The sequence below is a fragment of the Malaya genurostris genome, chromosome 2 (assembly GCF_030247185.1).
Source record: "Malaya genurostris strain Urasoe2022 chromosome 2, Malgen_1.1, whole genome shotgun sequence".
Lineage (NCBI taxonomy): Eukaryota > Metazoa > Arthropoda > Insecta > Diptera > Culicidae > Malaya > Malaya genurostris.
Window position 1 is genome coordinate 956,737 of NC_080571.1, and position 16,446 is coordinate 973,182.

The 16,446-nt window shown below is 37.7% G+C and overlaps 2 protein-coding genes across 2 annotated transcripts; one reads left to right on the forward strand and one right to left on the reverse strand.

Annotated features, from left to right (window-relative positions):
* Positions 1 to 585: 585 nt before the first annotated feature.
* Positions 586 to 1,658, reverse strand: LOC131429283 (nuclear receptor-binding factor 2). Its single transcript, XM_058593334.1, has 2 exons — positions 1,502 to 1,658; positions 586 to 1,444 (listed from the first exon to the last, which is right to left on the reverse strand). Exons 1-2 carry the CDS (start codon positions 1,523 to 1,525, stop codon positions 731 to 733), a joined length of 738 nt encoding a protein of 245 aa, XP_058449317.1. The 5' UTR covers positions 1,526 to 1,658; the 3' UTR covers positions 586 to 730.
* Positions 1,659 to 10,345: 8,687 nt separating this feature from the next.
* On the forward strand, positions 10,346 to 15,706 carry LOC131432896 (uncharacterized). The gene has a single exon (XM_058599472.1). The coding sequence runs from the start codon at positions 10,346 to 10,348 to the stop codon at positions 15,704 to 15,706; it is 5,361 nt and encodes a 1,786-aa protein (XP_058455455.1).
* Positions 15,707 to 16,446: the final 740 nt, after the last annotated feature.

The following is a 16,446-nucleotide window of genomic DNA, read 5'->3' on the forward strand; positions in this document are numbered from 1 at the left end:
TACTCTATCTCAACTATTTGAACTATTCTGTAAAATGTCTAAAGCTGTCGTTTGACACTGATTTCAAACTATATCACTTAAATAAAAAGAAACATACAAACACAGTTGAATGCATTCGTAAAGTGGTGCAATATGATCAGGATTGTCCCAAACTCATCAAATTGCTCAGTTAGGACATTTACTCGCAAACGTTCATTGACTTTGTATGATTACAACCGATCGAAAATAGTTCTGAAGCGTGAATCCTCTGTTAAAGACTTAGGCGTGATTAAAAAACACCAAGCTGAATTTTAAAAATCACGAAGAATGTATAATTCCTAAAGCCTCGAAGCTTCTAGGCCGCACAAAACACTTTACTAACATATATTGCTTGAAATTGCTCTATACTGCGCTGGTTCGTACTACGCTAGCATACGCAGCTGTGGTCATCTCCAGGAAGGTGACGCCAGATTAAGATGTGCACAAATTAGATACGCTTGGCATATTCTTTTGTTGTAGTTCAGTGTATCACAAGTCCTGGTCACGTACAAAAAAAACTAATAAACAAATTTCTTACAATATATTGGAATTTATTTCATACTTTGCCAAAATATAAAACATATCTATAAAACAAAACTAGATCTACCGATTCACAATCGCAACCAAAAAATTACATTAAAATACAATACAAACATCAACCTGTAGGAGCAAGGACCTACCGAAATGTTAGCTTATAAACGTCTATTACAGATTAATGATCTTCGAAGCCTGACAGATCGAACGTAGGTAACTCAAGTGGAGCCAACGCCGGCAGTTCCTCCGAATGATAGCCCATCGCTTCTAGAGCATCGCGTCCGGTTTCACATGAGGGATCTTGGCATCTTTCGGAGACACGCTTTCCAGTACCCATTGAAGGCTTATTTTCTTTATCCTTTTCTTGGAGACTTATTTTTTCCTTCAAGGATTCATTTTCCGTACTGAGATCGTCCAGATTTTGAACCATTCGATGAATTAACACATGCAGTGAGTGATTCAGTGAAACAAGCTCATCCACCACGGTTGTTTTCGTGTCGTTACTACCAACATCCGATCCACTGCTGCGAGATTTAGTCAACGCCTCAAGCAACGAATCAGTATCATCCATATTACGATAGATGGCAACCTGAAGTTCGTTGACTTTTTCCAATTTTTCTATCTGCTGAACCAGGTATTCTGGATTCCTTCGACGCTGGTATTCTACGGCCTTCATATAACGTTCATGCTGCTGTTTTTTATGCCGCAGAAACTCTGCCTGTTTTAAATGATATTTGCGCTGCAGCTGAAGTGATTCCAGAACAAACGCTGACAGAGGAGAAATTTTCAATGCTTCGTCCAAATTTGATACGGCCCGACGATGATTTTCGATAGCTTCATCGTAGCGACGATGTTTGGCATAATGTTCTGCCTTACGGCCATATACGTGAGCCTTATTTAAAACGATAATGTAAGTATTTAATTTTGGTGACAATGTAGTCTAGCTTACCACATTTAGATACGAGTTTTCCATGAGTAGAAAAACGAATCACACCTACTTGGCGTAAAAAATGTATTCATCAATGATGAAATAATTTAACGAATATTATTATGTTGATTATGTTTTCTTTTCAACAAAACGTCAATTTAGATGATTCCAAGACGTTTTATTGAATCAGCTGTTCAATTGGCAATCTAACGCAAAACTAATTTCTCCTGGTCCGCCATCTAAGTTTCATTATTTGAACCTTTTTTAGGAGCCCCATCCCGCATAGCGTTTTGGCTACCTGGGCAGCCATGGCCACCAGACGGCTACCAAAATTGATTGAGTGACGGTTGTCAAATCCAATTTGACAAAACAAAGTCGCCTGTATCTAAGTTAGCCGAGCGTTTTCATCTTCTCACCTTCGCTGGAAATGTCAAAGATTTCAATGTGGAAAAATCCTGGTGGATACGGGTGTATCGTTTGAGTTGTATTCCTGGCAGCGGTGAGGCAGCCGGTCACCAGAATGTCTGCCAGCCATATTTTTCCAGCTGGCAGCGTTTAGTCAGCCGCCTGGCAGCCATGCGTATGCGGGTTTGAATTCGCAAATGCACGAGAGTCTGCTTAGATTGAAGTTTCCCTCTTAGAAAAAAAACGTTCAACGGTGGTAATTCATTGGTCCAATACGTTGGATCCAATGAACGTCCAATTAATCGTTCAACGGGAGGCCAACACGGGACCTTCGTTTGCCGATTTTGAAACAGACAGTTGAACCGAATGACTTTTTTTTCGTTCAACAAACCCGGCAGACAGAGGTCCATTGTTGAGCCATTTTTAATATGAGGAGTTGGAGCCCCGTTGGACTAGTTACTTATTTTTTAACTAGTTGGAGCCCCGTTGGACTTATTTTTTAAAAGTAACACTACATACCTGCACAATACTTCTACTTCACGTATAATAACCGAAAATTTTCTTTCTATATGTAGGTAACACGTAGTTTTCACACCATTTTCGCAAGAAAAAAAAACCAACAACAAACCGTTCCAGCAAAATGAACGAATATTAGGGACCAAAACCGAACACGCGAACCCAGAATATAGACTCTATTTGTCGTGATTTGTATTTGTTTTATAGCCGACGAAATTACACCAATTGACCAAATGTATGCAATTATATGTTTGTACACAATACGGATATCGATATTAAGGCTTGCGATACGGATATCGATTTTAAAGCTTCTCTTCGCCAAGGCTTGTTTTCAAGTTTTGTATGCAAGCAGTTATTTTTATAGCGTTTCTCTACCATTACAACCATTCTGCGATTTCGGTTGAACCGAGTTTCTTATAATCAATCTTATATAAATTGGAAATTAATCTTATGCATTCCAAATTTACCCTGGGGTAGTTGTCAATTTCTCAGGCGAAACGACATAACATGGAATTTCATCCGAATTAAAGTTCAAATCGTTTTATGGCACTTTTTGTCTTGCTGTCAGCAACAATCTACCCCTAGCATGCTACGCGTAGGACTGAAACGTTAGCTATAATTTTGCTTATATTTAAAGATTTGCGTGCTTCCAACAGCTTCGCTTTAGCATCGATTGACCAATCAGAGCAATGCTTTCCCTTTGATATATCGCTTACTCCTTCAAAACCGTCGTCTAGGGCAGGGGAATGCAGTATGCCGGAGATTTTTTGCAGACAAAATAGGACACTGCTAGCTATTAATCAACATTTCAATAATACACAATTAAAAATAAATACATGGCTATATACATTCAAATCAATACGTAGAAATATTTCCAATCAAATGGTGACATAATATTAATAATTGATACAAAATTGACTGAGCTGTAATTGTTCAAACCCTGACCACATTTTACCGTGTATTTTTCTTGAGTTTCTAATTTGCACTCCAATATAGAAAACAAAAATGTGTTCCACATTAAAAAAGTAGAAATAATTATTTTAAATTCGATTTTCTTCTACTCCGAGTTTGTTTTCATTGCTGATTGGCACATTGTCGCAAAGCTGATTTACCGGTGTACTATTGAATAAACGATAAAAATGTTGCGAATCACTACTGACGATATGAAAATTTTCGGAAGAATCCTCCTTTTCTTGGTTCTATTTTTCATTGGCACCGATAATTCAGCTTTGTGACAATGCGCCAATTGCGAGCATGAATTCAACTCAGACGGTCTGTCACCTTCCATCACAGTCAACTTCCGTCACCGTCAAAACTAGTTACATGTATTTTTATGGAGACATGCACACATAAAGCGACCCTTACACGAGACAATATTATTGTCAATACAAGGAGTATTGACAATACTTTTGATCGTGTAGTGGAAACTTCATCGGATTGACGGAAATATTGTCAAAAAATCAAAACTGCTCATCAATCCGACAATACTTTCTCTCCAGAGAAGAAACTATCAAATATGTGCAATGAACTCTCCTCTCAATGTTTCAATGTTCAGTTGCTATATTTGAAGCTTCAAACGCTTGATTTGTTCGAAAAATGCGGACTCAAGTTACCAAGTCAATTGGATTGACGGTATTGACAATACTTTGGATTGACAATAATATTGTCACGTGTAAGGGCCGCTTAACGTCACCGTCACGGAACATCTTGACGGCCGGAACGAGTAAACGTGCCGGTAAAGAAAGTATGAATCTAATTTTGACGGACACTGACGTTCCGGTGAGGGAAGGAGAAAAAAAATTGTCACAATGTAGCACGCTCTTTCAACATAACTCATGGTTTGGGTTGTAATTACTCAAATTCATAAACTGGAACAATATTTCAAAATTTGAGTATGGATTTGAGTAAAATTTACCCCAGCCACATTAGAGTAAGCGACGATTTTTCAAACATCTGAGTGAAAAAATAATTTTTGCAGCTCAGTGCGTTTTCATTCTCGGAATATTCTAACCGAATTTAAGAATGCATGAATACATCGTTTTTTTATTGTCGTTTCTAGATTTAGAATAGAAATTTTGTGGTTTATTATGCTAAGTGAGAAGTCCAACATAATAATATCAAACTCGTTTAATTTTGACTACAAACCTAAGCGCAAATGATTTTGGATCATTTTGTTTGCGCTTCCAATTTAAAAACAAAACAAACCAAGCAATTCTTTTTGTTCATTTTTAATTTTATCACTACTTTGATCATTTTTTTTTCAACTATTTATTGGAATATGAGTTAAAACTAAATTATTAAGATTTAAATTGGGTGTTTGGCCACAAGTGATGACTTTTCAGCCCTATTATATATATGATTTGGTTATTACCATGAGGACATCATTTGCTTCCGCAATTCTGAGATTTTTGTGTAGGGAAAATTCTAAACCTACTTGTATTGTGTAATGGGGAAAAGGAACTTATATACTAACTTATTAACTAATACAGAAAGCGAATCGATTCAATTGAAGACTGCATCGATTTTTGTCGGAATTTGCTTATAATATTATGTGACATTACATCTAATGGTTCTATATTTGTGAGTCTGTGTAATTCATTTGTACTGAACCAGGAATGACGCTTCAAAATCATTTTCAGAATTTTATTCTGAATGCTTTGAAGCGTTTTCTTCCTGGTGGAACAACAACTTGACCAAATTGGTACTGCATAAAGCATGGCTGGTCTGAAAATTTGTTTATAAATTGATAATTTGTTTTATAGACAGAGCTTAGAATTTCTGTTTATAAGAGAATATAAACATTTAATATATTTATTACACTTTGCCTGGATTCCTTCAATGTGATCCTTGAAAGTGAGTTTTTGTCATACGTTAAACCATACCGTTAGCTTGATCAGACCATGTCAATTCCAAGCCATTCAATTTTAGAATGTGATTATCGTTTGGTTTAAGAAAAGATGCTCTTGGCTTGTGAGGAAAGAGAATTAATTGCGTTTTTGCTGCATTTGGTTTAATTTTCCATTTTGACAGATAATCACTGAAAATATTTAAACTTCTTTGTAGGCGACTGCAGATCACTCTTAGATTTCTACCTGTGGCTAACAGACTTGTGTCGTCACAGAATAGCGATTTCTGACAACCAACGGGTAGAGTTGGAAGATCAGAAGTGAAAATATTATACAAGATGGGAGCTACGCTCGAACCCTGCGGAACACCGGCTCGTACGGGTAGCAATTCAGATTTACAATTCTGATAGCTAACCTGAAGAGTACGATCAGTTAAATAATTTTGAATCATTTTGATCAAATAAATAGGAAACTGGAAATCAGACATTTTTGCTATTAAACCTTTGTGCCAAACACTGTCGAATGCTTTTTATATGTCTAGAAGAGCAACTCCAGTGGATAACCCAGAAGATTTATTTGATTTTATCATGTTCGTTACTCTGACAAGTTGATGAGTAGTTGAATGTTCATGACGAAATCCAAACTGCTCTGGTAAAAAAATTGAATTCTCATTTATATGAGACATCATTCTCAACAAGATAATTTTTTCAAAAAGTTTACTGATAGAAGAAAGTAAGCTAATTGGTCGATAACTTGATGTTTCTGCTGGGTTTTTATCAGGTTTGAGGATAGGAATTACTTTAGCGTTTTTCCATCTTTTTGGGAAGTAAGCTAATGAAAAACACTTGTTGAAAATTTTAACCAGGAGTCTCAAGGCAACATCGGGAAGATTTTTAATAAGAATATTAAAAATTCCATCATTACCAGGAGCCTTCATGTTTTTGAGTTTCCTAATAATTGATTTAATTTCATCAAAATTCGTCTCAATAATGTCATCGTGTGATAACACTTGGGTTGAAATATGATCATATTTCAGTGAGACTTCATTTTCAATAGGACTCCCAACGTTCAAATTAAAATTGTGTACACTCTCGAACTGCTGAGCAAGTTTTTGAGCTTTTTCGCCATTTGTAAGAAGTATTTGATTTCCTTCCTTGAGAGCAGGAATTGGTTTCTGAGGTTTCTTAAGAGCCTTAGAAAGTTTCCAGATAGGTTTAGAATATGGTTTAATTTGTTCAACTTCTTTAGCGAAATTTTCATTTCGCAAAAAAGTAAATCTATGTTTTATTTCTTTTTGTAAATCCCTAACTATGTTTTTCATAGCTGGATCGCGAGAACGTTGATATTGTCGTCGACGAACATTCTTCAACCGAATGAGCAGTTGAAGATTGTCATCGATGATAGGAGAATTTAATTTAGTTGGAGCTTTGGGAACTGAAAGATTTCTAGCTTCTATAATATAATGATTCAAATTATCAATTGCTGAGTCGATGTCCGCAGAATTTTCTAAAATAGTTTCATGATCCACATGATTTTCAATGTGAGATCTGTAATCCAACCAATTAGCTCTATAATAGTTGAATATAGAACTAATTGGATTAATTAAAGCTTCGTTGAAGTAATTTACCATTACTGTTATTTTGCCTACAATTCCACTGGACATGCTTAGCATTTAAGTCCCCTATTACGAAAAATTTCGATCGATATCTTGTAAGTTTTTGCAAATCGCCTTTAAAGAAATTTAGTTGTTCGCCGGTGCATTGGAATGGCAAATATGCTCCAGCGATGAAATAAATTCCATGAATGGTTTCAACTTCGATTCCCAAGCTTTCAATAACTTTAGTATTGAAAGAAGGTAAAATTCGATGTTTAATTTGCCGTTGGACAAAAATGGCAACTTCACCACCCATTCCAGTAAACCTGTCAAATCGATGAACCACATAATGTGGATTACTTTTCAATTTGACATTTGGTTTAAGAAAAGTTTCTGTCACAATGGCAATATGGATTTTGTGAACTTCGAGAAAATTATAAAATTCCTCTTCACTCGATTTCAAAGATCGAGCATTCCAATTTAAAATATTCAAATAATTATTTAACATCACTGTTAAATTTTAAATTCATTATAATATTATTTGCAAATTGCCATACGATTTGAAATGCTTCAAAAAGTGATAAAGTCAAATTCATTTGGATGATCATTTGAAAAAGTTGATCTTGTAGGTAGATTTCATTTTCAGTTATATCGCCTAAATCGACTTCATTTAAAGAAGCGAATGGTATTGAAGGAATATTGGTAGGTAGACTGCCATTAGTAGAAGATGATTTGGCTGGTCTACCTATTAATAAATTGTTTTCGTTAGAAGATGAACTGCAAGGCAGTCCTGCACACTTAAATTTTTTAGCTGAGTCTCGGCAAAAAAATGCCGAGATTCGCACAGCCGAGTAATCAGCAATCATCTCGGCAAAAATAAAAAAAATAGAAATAGGTGGTAGATTTCTACCTGTTATACTGGCATAGCTGACATTAGAAGAAGATGATGACGAGGTCGATCTACCTATTAATAAATTGTTTTCGTTAGAATTATTTACATTAGAAGAAATAGGTGGTAGATTTCTACCTAAAATACCAGCATAACTGACATTAGAAGAAGATGATGACGAGGTCGATCTACCTGTTAATAAATTGTTTTCGTTAGAAGACGAATTGGCAGGCGTACCTGTTTTTTGTTTCGAAGAAATCAGTGCCTTAAAAGAATTAGGCGTGGCATTTGTAACGGTTTTTTGATTTTCAGGTATGTTCTGTAAATCTAAGGTCGTTGATTTGACTTGTTGTCGAAGCGAACGAGCGTTTAAAATTTTTTCCCTGACAGGACATTTCAAATAATTGGATTTATAATTTCCATTGTAATTTGAACATGAAAATTTATCAGTGGTTTCATTCATTGGACAAACGTCTTTCGAATGCGATTTACCACAATTCAAACACCGTATATCCATATGACAATTTTTGGTTCCATGACCGAAGCCTTGGCAACGACGACATTGCGTTAAGTTTGCAATACGATTATGCCGTTTATAATGTTCCCAATGAATTTTAATGTGGGAAATGAAACGTACTTTTCTAAAGTTTCCCAATTGTTTACATCACTTCGATTGAAGTGTATTAAGTAAAGTTCATGGGAAATTCCAGAGCGTAGTTTAGAAGTACCATTCGCTCTTTTTTTCATAAGTATTACTTGGGAAGGGGCAAAACCAAGCAATTCTTTCAGTTCATTTTTAATTTCATCAATACTTTGATCATTTGATAATCCTTTCAAGACAGCCTTGAAGGGTCTGTCTGATTTTATATCATATGAATAAAATTTATGAAGTTTCTCGGACAAATATCGGATAAGACGTTCGTAATCTTCCAATCCATCAACCAAGACTCGACATTCTCCTCTTCGTCAGATTTGAAATGAGATTTTTACTTCCGGGAGAAAAGTAGAAAGCTCAGTACGGAATGCTTTGAAGTCGGAAATCATCACCGTCACTGGTGGCATAGATTGATGTTTCTTCCCAGAACGACAAGCGTCCATTTTGGGAATTTTTGAAGAATTTTCTTCTATGTCGCTACAATCGGATTCATAAAGAATCTCGTAAATATTGTTAGACGGCATAGAATCAACGGAAGGGAATTCCGTCCGTTGTCTTTTCTTTATACATTCAGATTCTAGAAGATTGTGAATGTTATTAGAAAAATGTTGAATAACGGATTGTGATTTATTCCGTATTGAATTATTTTTAGCCTTAGGCTTGTTGCCTTTCCGGTTGGACGCAGGCATTTTTGAAATGAATGAAATTTTAAATTAAATTAACTAGGCTAAATTAGTCTTCGATTAGACTCCTACACGCAGAGAAAAATATTGTAAATGTAACTAAATCTGGGTTTCACGTAACGATTTATTTTGTTGAAATAGTGACAAAAGAAAAATTGGTTTAATATAGCAAATATTGTTGCTTGAAACAATAAAACTAGGTATTTGATTTTGCTCAGTGGATTAGTTTGTTTCTACAAATATTTTGTTAATTCCAACAAATATTTTACTTGTGCGTTCCTGTCAATTTGTTGACAAACAATTTCATAGTAAAGTCAACTTGCAAAATCAGTTTAAAATGAACTAATTTTGGATAAAGGTAATATTTATAGTGTTTTGAATTCATAAACTTGGCAGTTGAAATAAATGATAAGATATCAACTTGAAATGATTAGTATTTCAACTTACGCTTTTGTTTGTAAAAAATATTCATTTTGTTTTGTTTTTACGAGTAAAATGATTTCTTTCGAAATAATTTGAAGGCTTGTTGTTGGTACATTTTTCTTCAATTTATATATTTGTTAGGAATTTCAATCACATTTATATTCCATACATTTATAATATTTATCTACATACCACAATCAATCCAATATGCTTTTTATAGTATTCAATGATTCGGTACCCTTTCCCGGTGCCCTTCTGGTGAAGATAGAGATAACCTGCATCAAATATATGTTGTTAAGAAAGCGTGTTATTGTAGTTTCTAATATTATTAACTATCAATACTGAATTGATGCTTAGAGTGTACATGTTGTGTAACGCAGTTTCTTGATATAATTTTTATCTATGAATTTTCTTGCTTGAATTACTTCAAATTTTTCCTGGCAACATTGCTAATAATGAATAAGAGAGAATAAAGTTAACCGTTGCGAAGAACGGACGCTAAGTTGTTTTTTCACTCTCGCGAAAACCGCAGTCCCAGTACTGAGCTATAGAATTATACATTTTGGTCCTTCGAACCGGGTTTGGACGGTTCTCGCGATCGGTCGATTTCGAAAGTAGTGAAAATCGGTAACGCGTATTTTAGTTGGCCCAAGGCCGAACCAGTAAAGAAGGTGCGGAGCTCGAGGCTACGCCACCAGTTAATGCAGTGTGCCCGTGGCACAAACAAATGAGGACGCCATTTTGTAAAACTGCTGCACGAGAGCGTGTGAATGAGGACGCCGTCGTGAAGGGAGCGGAAGCATCGGAATAATCGCTATTGAAATCTTAACGTCGAAAGTATAGAAAGTGTGTGAATGTCCGATACAGAAACACCACGTCGAAGCGTGGAGGAGTTTACTCGTAGGAATATATTAGACGCATTAACGGGTGAAAAAAGTGCCACCAAAAACAACCAAGTGATTTCAATTGCGGACCAGAAAACTGCGAAAAAGAAGAAGGAAGAACGGTTTGCAATGGAACGAAACCTGGAAGTGTTGTACGATCGGCGTGATATGTTGGTGGATAAATTGCTACGGATGAACGAATCGATACGACAAGAAAATGTGAGCACGCATCTGCTCCAATTGCACTTGGAGACGTTACAACGGTGTGTTCTCGATTATGAACAAACGTATTCGGATATTGCTATGTTATTGCCAAAGGAGGAAAGAGCTGAGTTACGCAAAAACTATGCATCGTTTGAGGAATTGCATAATCAGCTCTATGTTTGCTTAAAAACGAAAATCAGTCATACCCTGTCGGCAGGTAGTCCGAATCAAGTAGCTATGCAGCAGCAGCCGGTGTACGTGAATGCGCAAACACCACAGTTACATGCACCATTTCCTACATTTGATGGAAATCCAGAGAACTGGTATACTTTCAAAAGTTTATTTACAAGCATTATGGCGAGATATGCTCATGAAACTCCGGCAATGAAAATCCTACATCTGCGAAATTCATTGCTCGGTGAAGCGAAAGATAAAATTGATCAGGAAGTCGTAAATAGCAATGACTACAATATGGCCTGGAAGATTCTAACTGATGCATACGAAGACCGTCGGTTAATCATGGATGTGCATATCGACGCTATTCTCAACATTCCTAAAGTTAGCAAAGATAGTCGCGGAATCTCGATTTCTAATTTAGTTGAAGTCAGTGTTAAGCACATCGATGCATTAAAAAATCATGGATACCCGGTGGATGAGCTGTCAGAGCTAATCATCGTAAATGTGTTGTATAAAAAATTGGATAGAGACACCCAAGAACAGTGGGAGTTAAGGCTTGGAACCGGTAACATGCCTGTTTTTACGGAATTTATGGATTTTCTAAGGGAGAAGGGGCGAGTTTTGATTCGAACGACTCGTTTCCAGCAGCAATCGTCACAGCAATCCAGCGTACCCAATAAGCAACGACAAACTGTTAACCAGAAGCAACCAACACTAAGTGGATCAAGATCATTCGTTCAAACTACGAAAGAAGTTTGCCCGTGCTGCAAGGAAGATCACTGTATATATAAATGTGCTAAATTCCATGAACTTAGTGTTGAAGAACGCAAAACTGTTATTTCGAAGAAGAATTTATGCTATAATTGCTTGAAAGCCAAACATCGAGTGGCTAACTGTCCGTCTGATCAAGGATGCAAGATCCGAGGATGCGGTAGGAAGCACCATTCAATGCTTCATTCCAGCAACGTACATCAGAATTCTGATGAGCCAGAAAAAGTAGATTCTTCAAAACCAGCGGAACTGGTAGCTGCCAACGAAAAAAGTGAATCGGAGCCGAAGGCCACAACGTTGTGTGGTAGTATAATCGGCAGAAAACGACAAGTACTCTTATCCACCGCCGAGCTGTTCCTGGTGGGACGAGATGGAATGACAGTAAAATCACGTGCATTATTAGATTCGGGATCTGATAGCAATATAATAACGGAAAAATTAGCAACCAAGCTAAAGTTGCAATTGCAAAACGTCGATCTACCCATCAGCGGTCTGAATGATATGCAGACACGAGTTAAGTATATCGTCAGTACGAACATAGTCTCGCGCGTTAATCAATTTTCCTCGTCCATTTTAGACTTCCTGGTCGTACCGAAGGTGACATCGAACCTTCCAGTCACAGAAGTGGACTACCGATCATGGTCCCTTCCTTCTGAACTCCTGCTTGTCGATCCATCATTCAACGTACCGGGTGAAATTGACGTAATAATAGGAAACGAAATCTTTTTCGATCTCATAAAGCATGGCCGCCTGAAATTAGGCAACGATGCAACACTGACAGAAACGGAATTAGGTTGGGTCGTTGGAGGATCGGTACAGACCAGGAAGTCTAAGACGATCGCGCGTATGTGCCAACTGAGCCACCAAGAAGACATGTTAAACAAAACATTAATACGATTCTGGGAAATTGAAACTGTTGGCATGGAGTCGAACGTTAGTATGGCTGAAGCATTCGTTGAGGAACATTTCGCTCGTACGCATACTAGAGAAAGTGATGGAAGATACACCGTTCGATTACCTTTTCATGAATCTAAACCTAAGCTGGGTGATTCGTACGAAACAGCAAGCAAGCGCCTAGATCGACTACTAATTGCATTGGCTAAGAATCCTTCCAAACGCGAACAGTACTTTCAGTTCATGTCTGAATATATATCGTTGGGTCACATGGAGGAAGTCAACGACGGTAGCAAAAACGGATATTTCATTCCCCATCACGCAGTATACAAAGCAACAAGTTCCACTACGAAAACTCGCGTGGTGTTTGATGCCTCGGCAAGCTCAAGCACAGGAGTGTCATTAAACGATATCGTAATGGTTGGACCGACAGTCCAGAGCGATTTGCAGTCTATCATTTTACGTTTCTGTTCCCACCCTATTGTCCTAACGGCAGATATATCAAAAATGTTCCGCCAGATTTGGATTCATAAGGATGATCGCAAGTTCCAGAAAATATTGTGGGTGGATGGTAATGGAGACCGCAAGGTGTATCAGTTAAAGACGGTTACCTACGGAGTAGCCAGCTCTCCTCATCATGCAACTAGAACATTGGTACAGTTGGCGACAGACGAGGGCAAGGATTATCCGCTAGCCGAACAAGTGATTAGAAACGATAGCTATATCGATGACTTTTTAACAGGAGGAAAAAATGCTGATGTTGTGGTAAACATCTACAATGAGTTGTCAGCGCTACTGAAACGTGGTGGTTTCAGTGCTCATAAGTTTTGCTCTAATGACCAGACTGTATTAAGTAGAATTCCAACGGAGTTGCAAGAGACGTTCGTAAGTTTTGAACACACAGGAATAAATAACACTATACGAACACTTGGCTTGATTTGGAATCCCCGTGATGATTTCTTCACGTTTTTTGTTCAACCAGTTAACGAAGAAATTTCAACTACTAAACGCAAGGTACTATCTGACATCGGTCGTCTATTCGATCCTCTTGGTTTTCTTGGACCGATTATCACAGCAGCCAAGTTAATTATGCAGGATATCTGGCGTCTTAGTTTGGATTGGGACGATGAGCTACCGGAAGAAGTTTTGCAGGAGTGGACTAGATTCCGTTGTCAGCTGCCGATCGTCAACGAAATACGTAAACCAAGATGCGTGGTCCTGAGTGAAACAAAACGGATTGAATTGCATGGCTTTTCAGACGCTTCTAAGCGGGCCTATGGTGCGGTAGTGTACATCAGGTGTATCGCAATTGACGGATCGATTAGTATAAACTTACTCGCAAGTAAATCTCGCGTCGCTCCCATAAAACCGATTACAATTCCTCGACTTGAATTATGTGGTGTCAAACTCCTAGCAGAACTTGTGACAAAAACTATTTCAACGTTGAATATCAAATTTGATGATGTGAAATTATGGTGTGACAGTTCCATCGTTTTGTGTTGGTTGAAAAAACCACCTTCGACGCTGAATCAGTTTGTTTCAAATCGAGTAGCAGCAGTTGTTGAAATGACTAATGCGTTTCAATGGCAGTACGTCCAATCGGCTTTCAATCCTGCTGACGTGATTTCAAGAGGTGCTTTCCCTGAGGATTTATTCAACAACGAGCTGTGGTGGAATGGTTCACCGAAGTTACAACAACCGATACCAAGAGCAGATGAATCTGAAATTATAAGAGATTTACCAGAAATGAAACCAGTCAAAACGCTAACAGTCATAAAGGTCAGTTCGATAATCTTAAACCGATTAAGCCATTACCGTAAATTGCAGAGAGCTTGGGTATACGTACTAAGGTTCATTGACCTTGTCATTCGTAAAAAGCGTAACATTAGTGTTATTAATGCTTTAGAGATGACTAACGCTGAAAGGGCAATATTCGTGATAGTTCAAGGAGAAGTGTTCAACGATTTGTTAAGGGAACTACGAGCAAGTTCAACAAGGCGCCATTGTCTATTGAATCTGGCACCGTTTATTGGAGAAGATGGACTAATACGCGTAGGTGGACGATTGAAGTATTCAGCGATTCCATATGATGGAAGGCATCAAATACTACTTCCGGAGCGACACCATGTCACGGAGACATTGATTCGACGACTTCATGAAGAGCACTACCACGTTGGTCAAGGAGGCTTGTTAGCGATCGTACGCGAACGTTACTGGCCACTGCGAGCTAAATCAGCTATCAGGAGAATTATTTCCAGATGTCTAAAGTGTGCCAAGCACCAACCCATTATCGGCACCCAGTTTATGGGTAACCTTCCGGCGTCTCGTGTGAATCCTTCAGCGGTGTTTTCTAAGGTTGGGATCGATTATGCTGGGCCGTTTCTGTTGAAACCTGGAATGCGAAGTACGAAATCATTTAAAGCTTACGTAGTCGTCTTTGTCTGCATGGCGGTAAAGGCTATTCATTTTGAATTAGTTTCAAACCTGACATCCGATAATTTCATCGCTGCACTTCAACGTTTCGCAAGCCGACGTGGTATTCCTTCTGATGTATATTCCGACAATGCAACGTGTTTTATTGGAGCAAATCACCAGCTTGCTGCGTTGAACAAATTGTTTAAGGACCAGCACCATATAGAGAGGATGGATGAATTTTGTGCTGTGAAGGGAATCACTTGGCATTTCATTCCACCCAGAAGCCCTCACTTTGGTGGGATCTGGGAGGCAGGTGTAAAATCGCTGAAGTATCACATGAAACGGATTGTTGGAGAAACACGAATGACTACAGAAGAAATGAATACTTTCCTTACTCAAACTGAAGCGGTTTTGAACTCACGTCCCCTTTGCGCGATGTCGGAGGATCCGAATGATTTCGGTATTCTCACACCATCACATTTTTTGATTGGGAGATCAGCGGTTGCTATACCAGAACCTTCCTATACGTCCGAGAAGATCAATCGATTAAGACGATGGGAGCATATCCAACGAATGCAGCAGCATTTCTGGACTAGGTGGTCAAGGGAGTATTTACATCAATTGCAGACTCGACAGAAATGGCACGGTACAGTAAAGGAGTTCAAGGTTGGAGCACTAGTGCTGCTGGTCGACGAAAACTTACCCCCGCAGAAGTGGCGGCTAGGAAGAATTGTGAAATTACATCCTGGAGAGGATACGGCCGTTCGAGTGATTACTGTTCGGACCACTGCTGGTGAATTCAAACGAGCCGTAACTAAAATTGCATTGTTACCATCTGTTGAGCTACAAGTCTCAACGGGGGGTGAATGAATTGATGCTTAGAGTGTACATGTTGTGTAACGCAGTTTCTTGATATAATTTTTATCTATGAATTTTCTTGCTTGAATTACTTCTAATTTTTCCTGGCAACATTGCTAATAATGAATAAGAGAGAATAAAGTTAACCGTTGCGAAGAACGGACGCTAAGTTGTTTTTTCACTCTCGCGAAAACCGCAGTCCCAGTACTGAGCTATAGAATTATACAAATACTTACGCTTGGATTGATGAAAAGCCCGATGAAAAATATATAAGCAGGTAAAATTTTACTTTTGAAACGCGTAAAAAACTTTTCTGTTCATTCACGATTGAAAAAACGACTCTGGTTTATAAGAAATAGGACTGATATGGTTCTTTTGAACAATAAACTTTGTTGTATCATTACACAAATAAGACAACAGATAAAATGAATAAATTTTGTTCTTAACATAAAGATAAAGCAGACTTGAATCAACATAGATATTGCGAATAAAATCAACTCTGCTTTTGTAGATACGCAATACATTGATGAATTATTTCAACAATAAAATCAGCTGGAACAATTATTTTTTTCGTTTGGCAAGACCAAAATATTTATTCACATTGAACAGAGATCTTTGTTGATGTTGAAGGGAGAAAATGGTTTAAAACAATCATATTCTAGATTGAAATTAACATGAATCGGATTTGAAAATCTACTAACCGATTTGTTATTTTAAACAAGCTCCATTTCTCTGCGTGTAGCTAGCCTTAA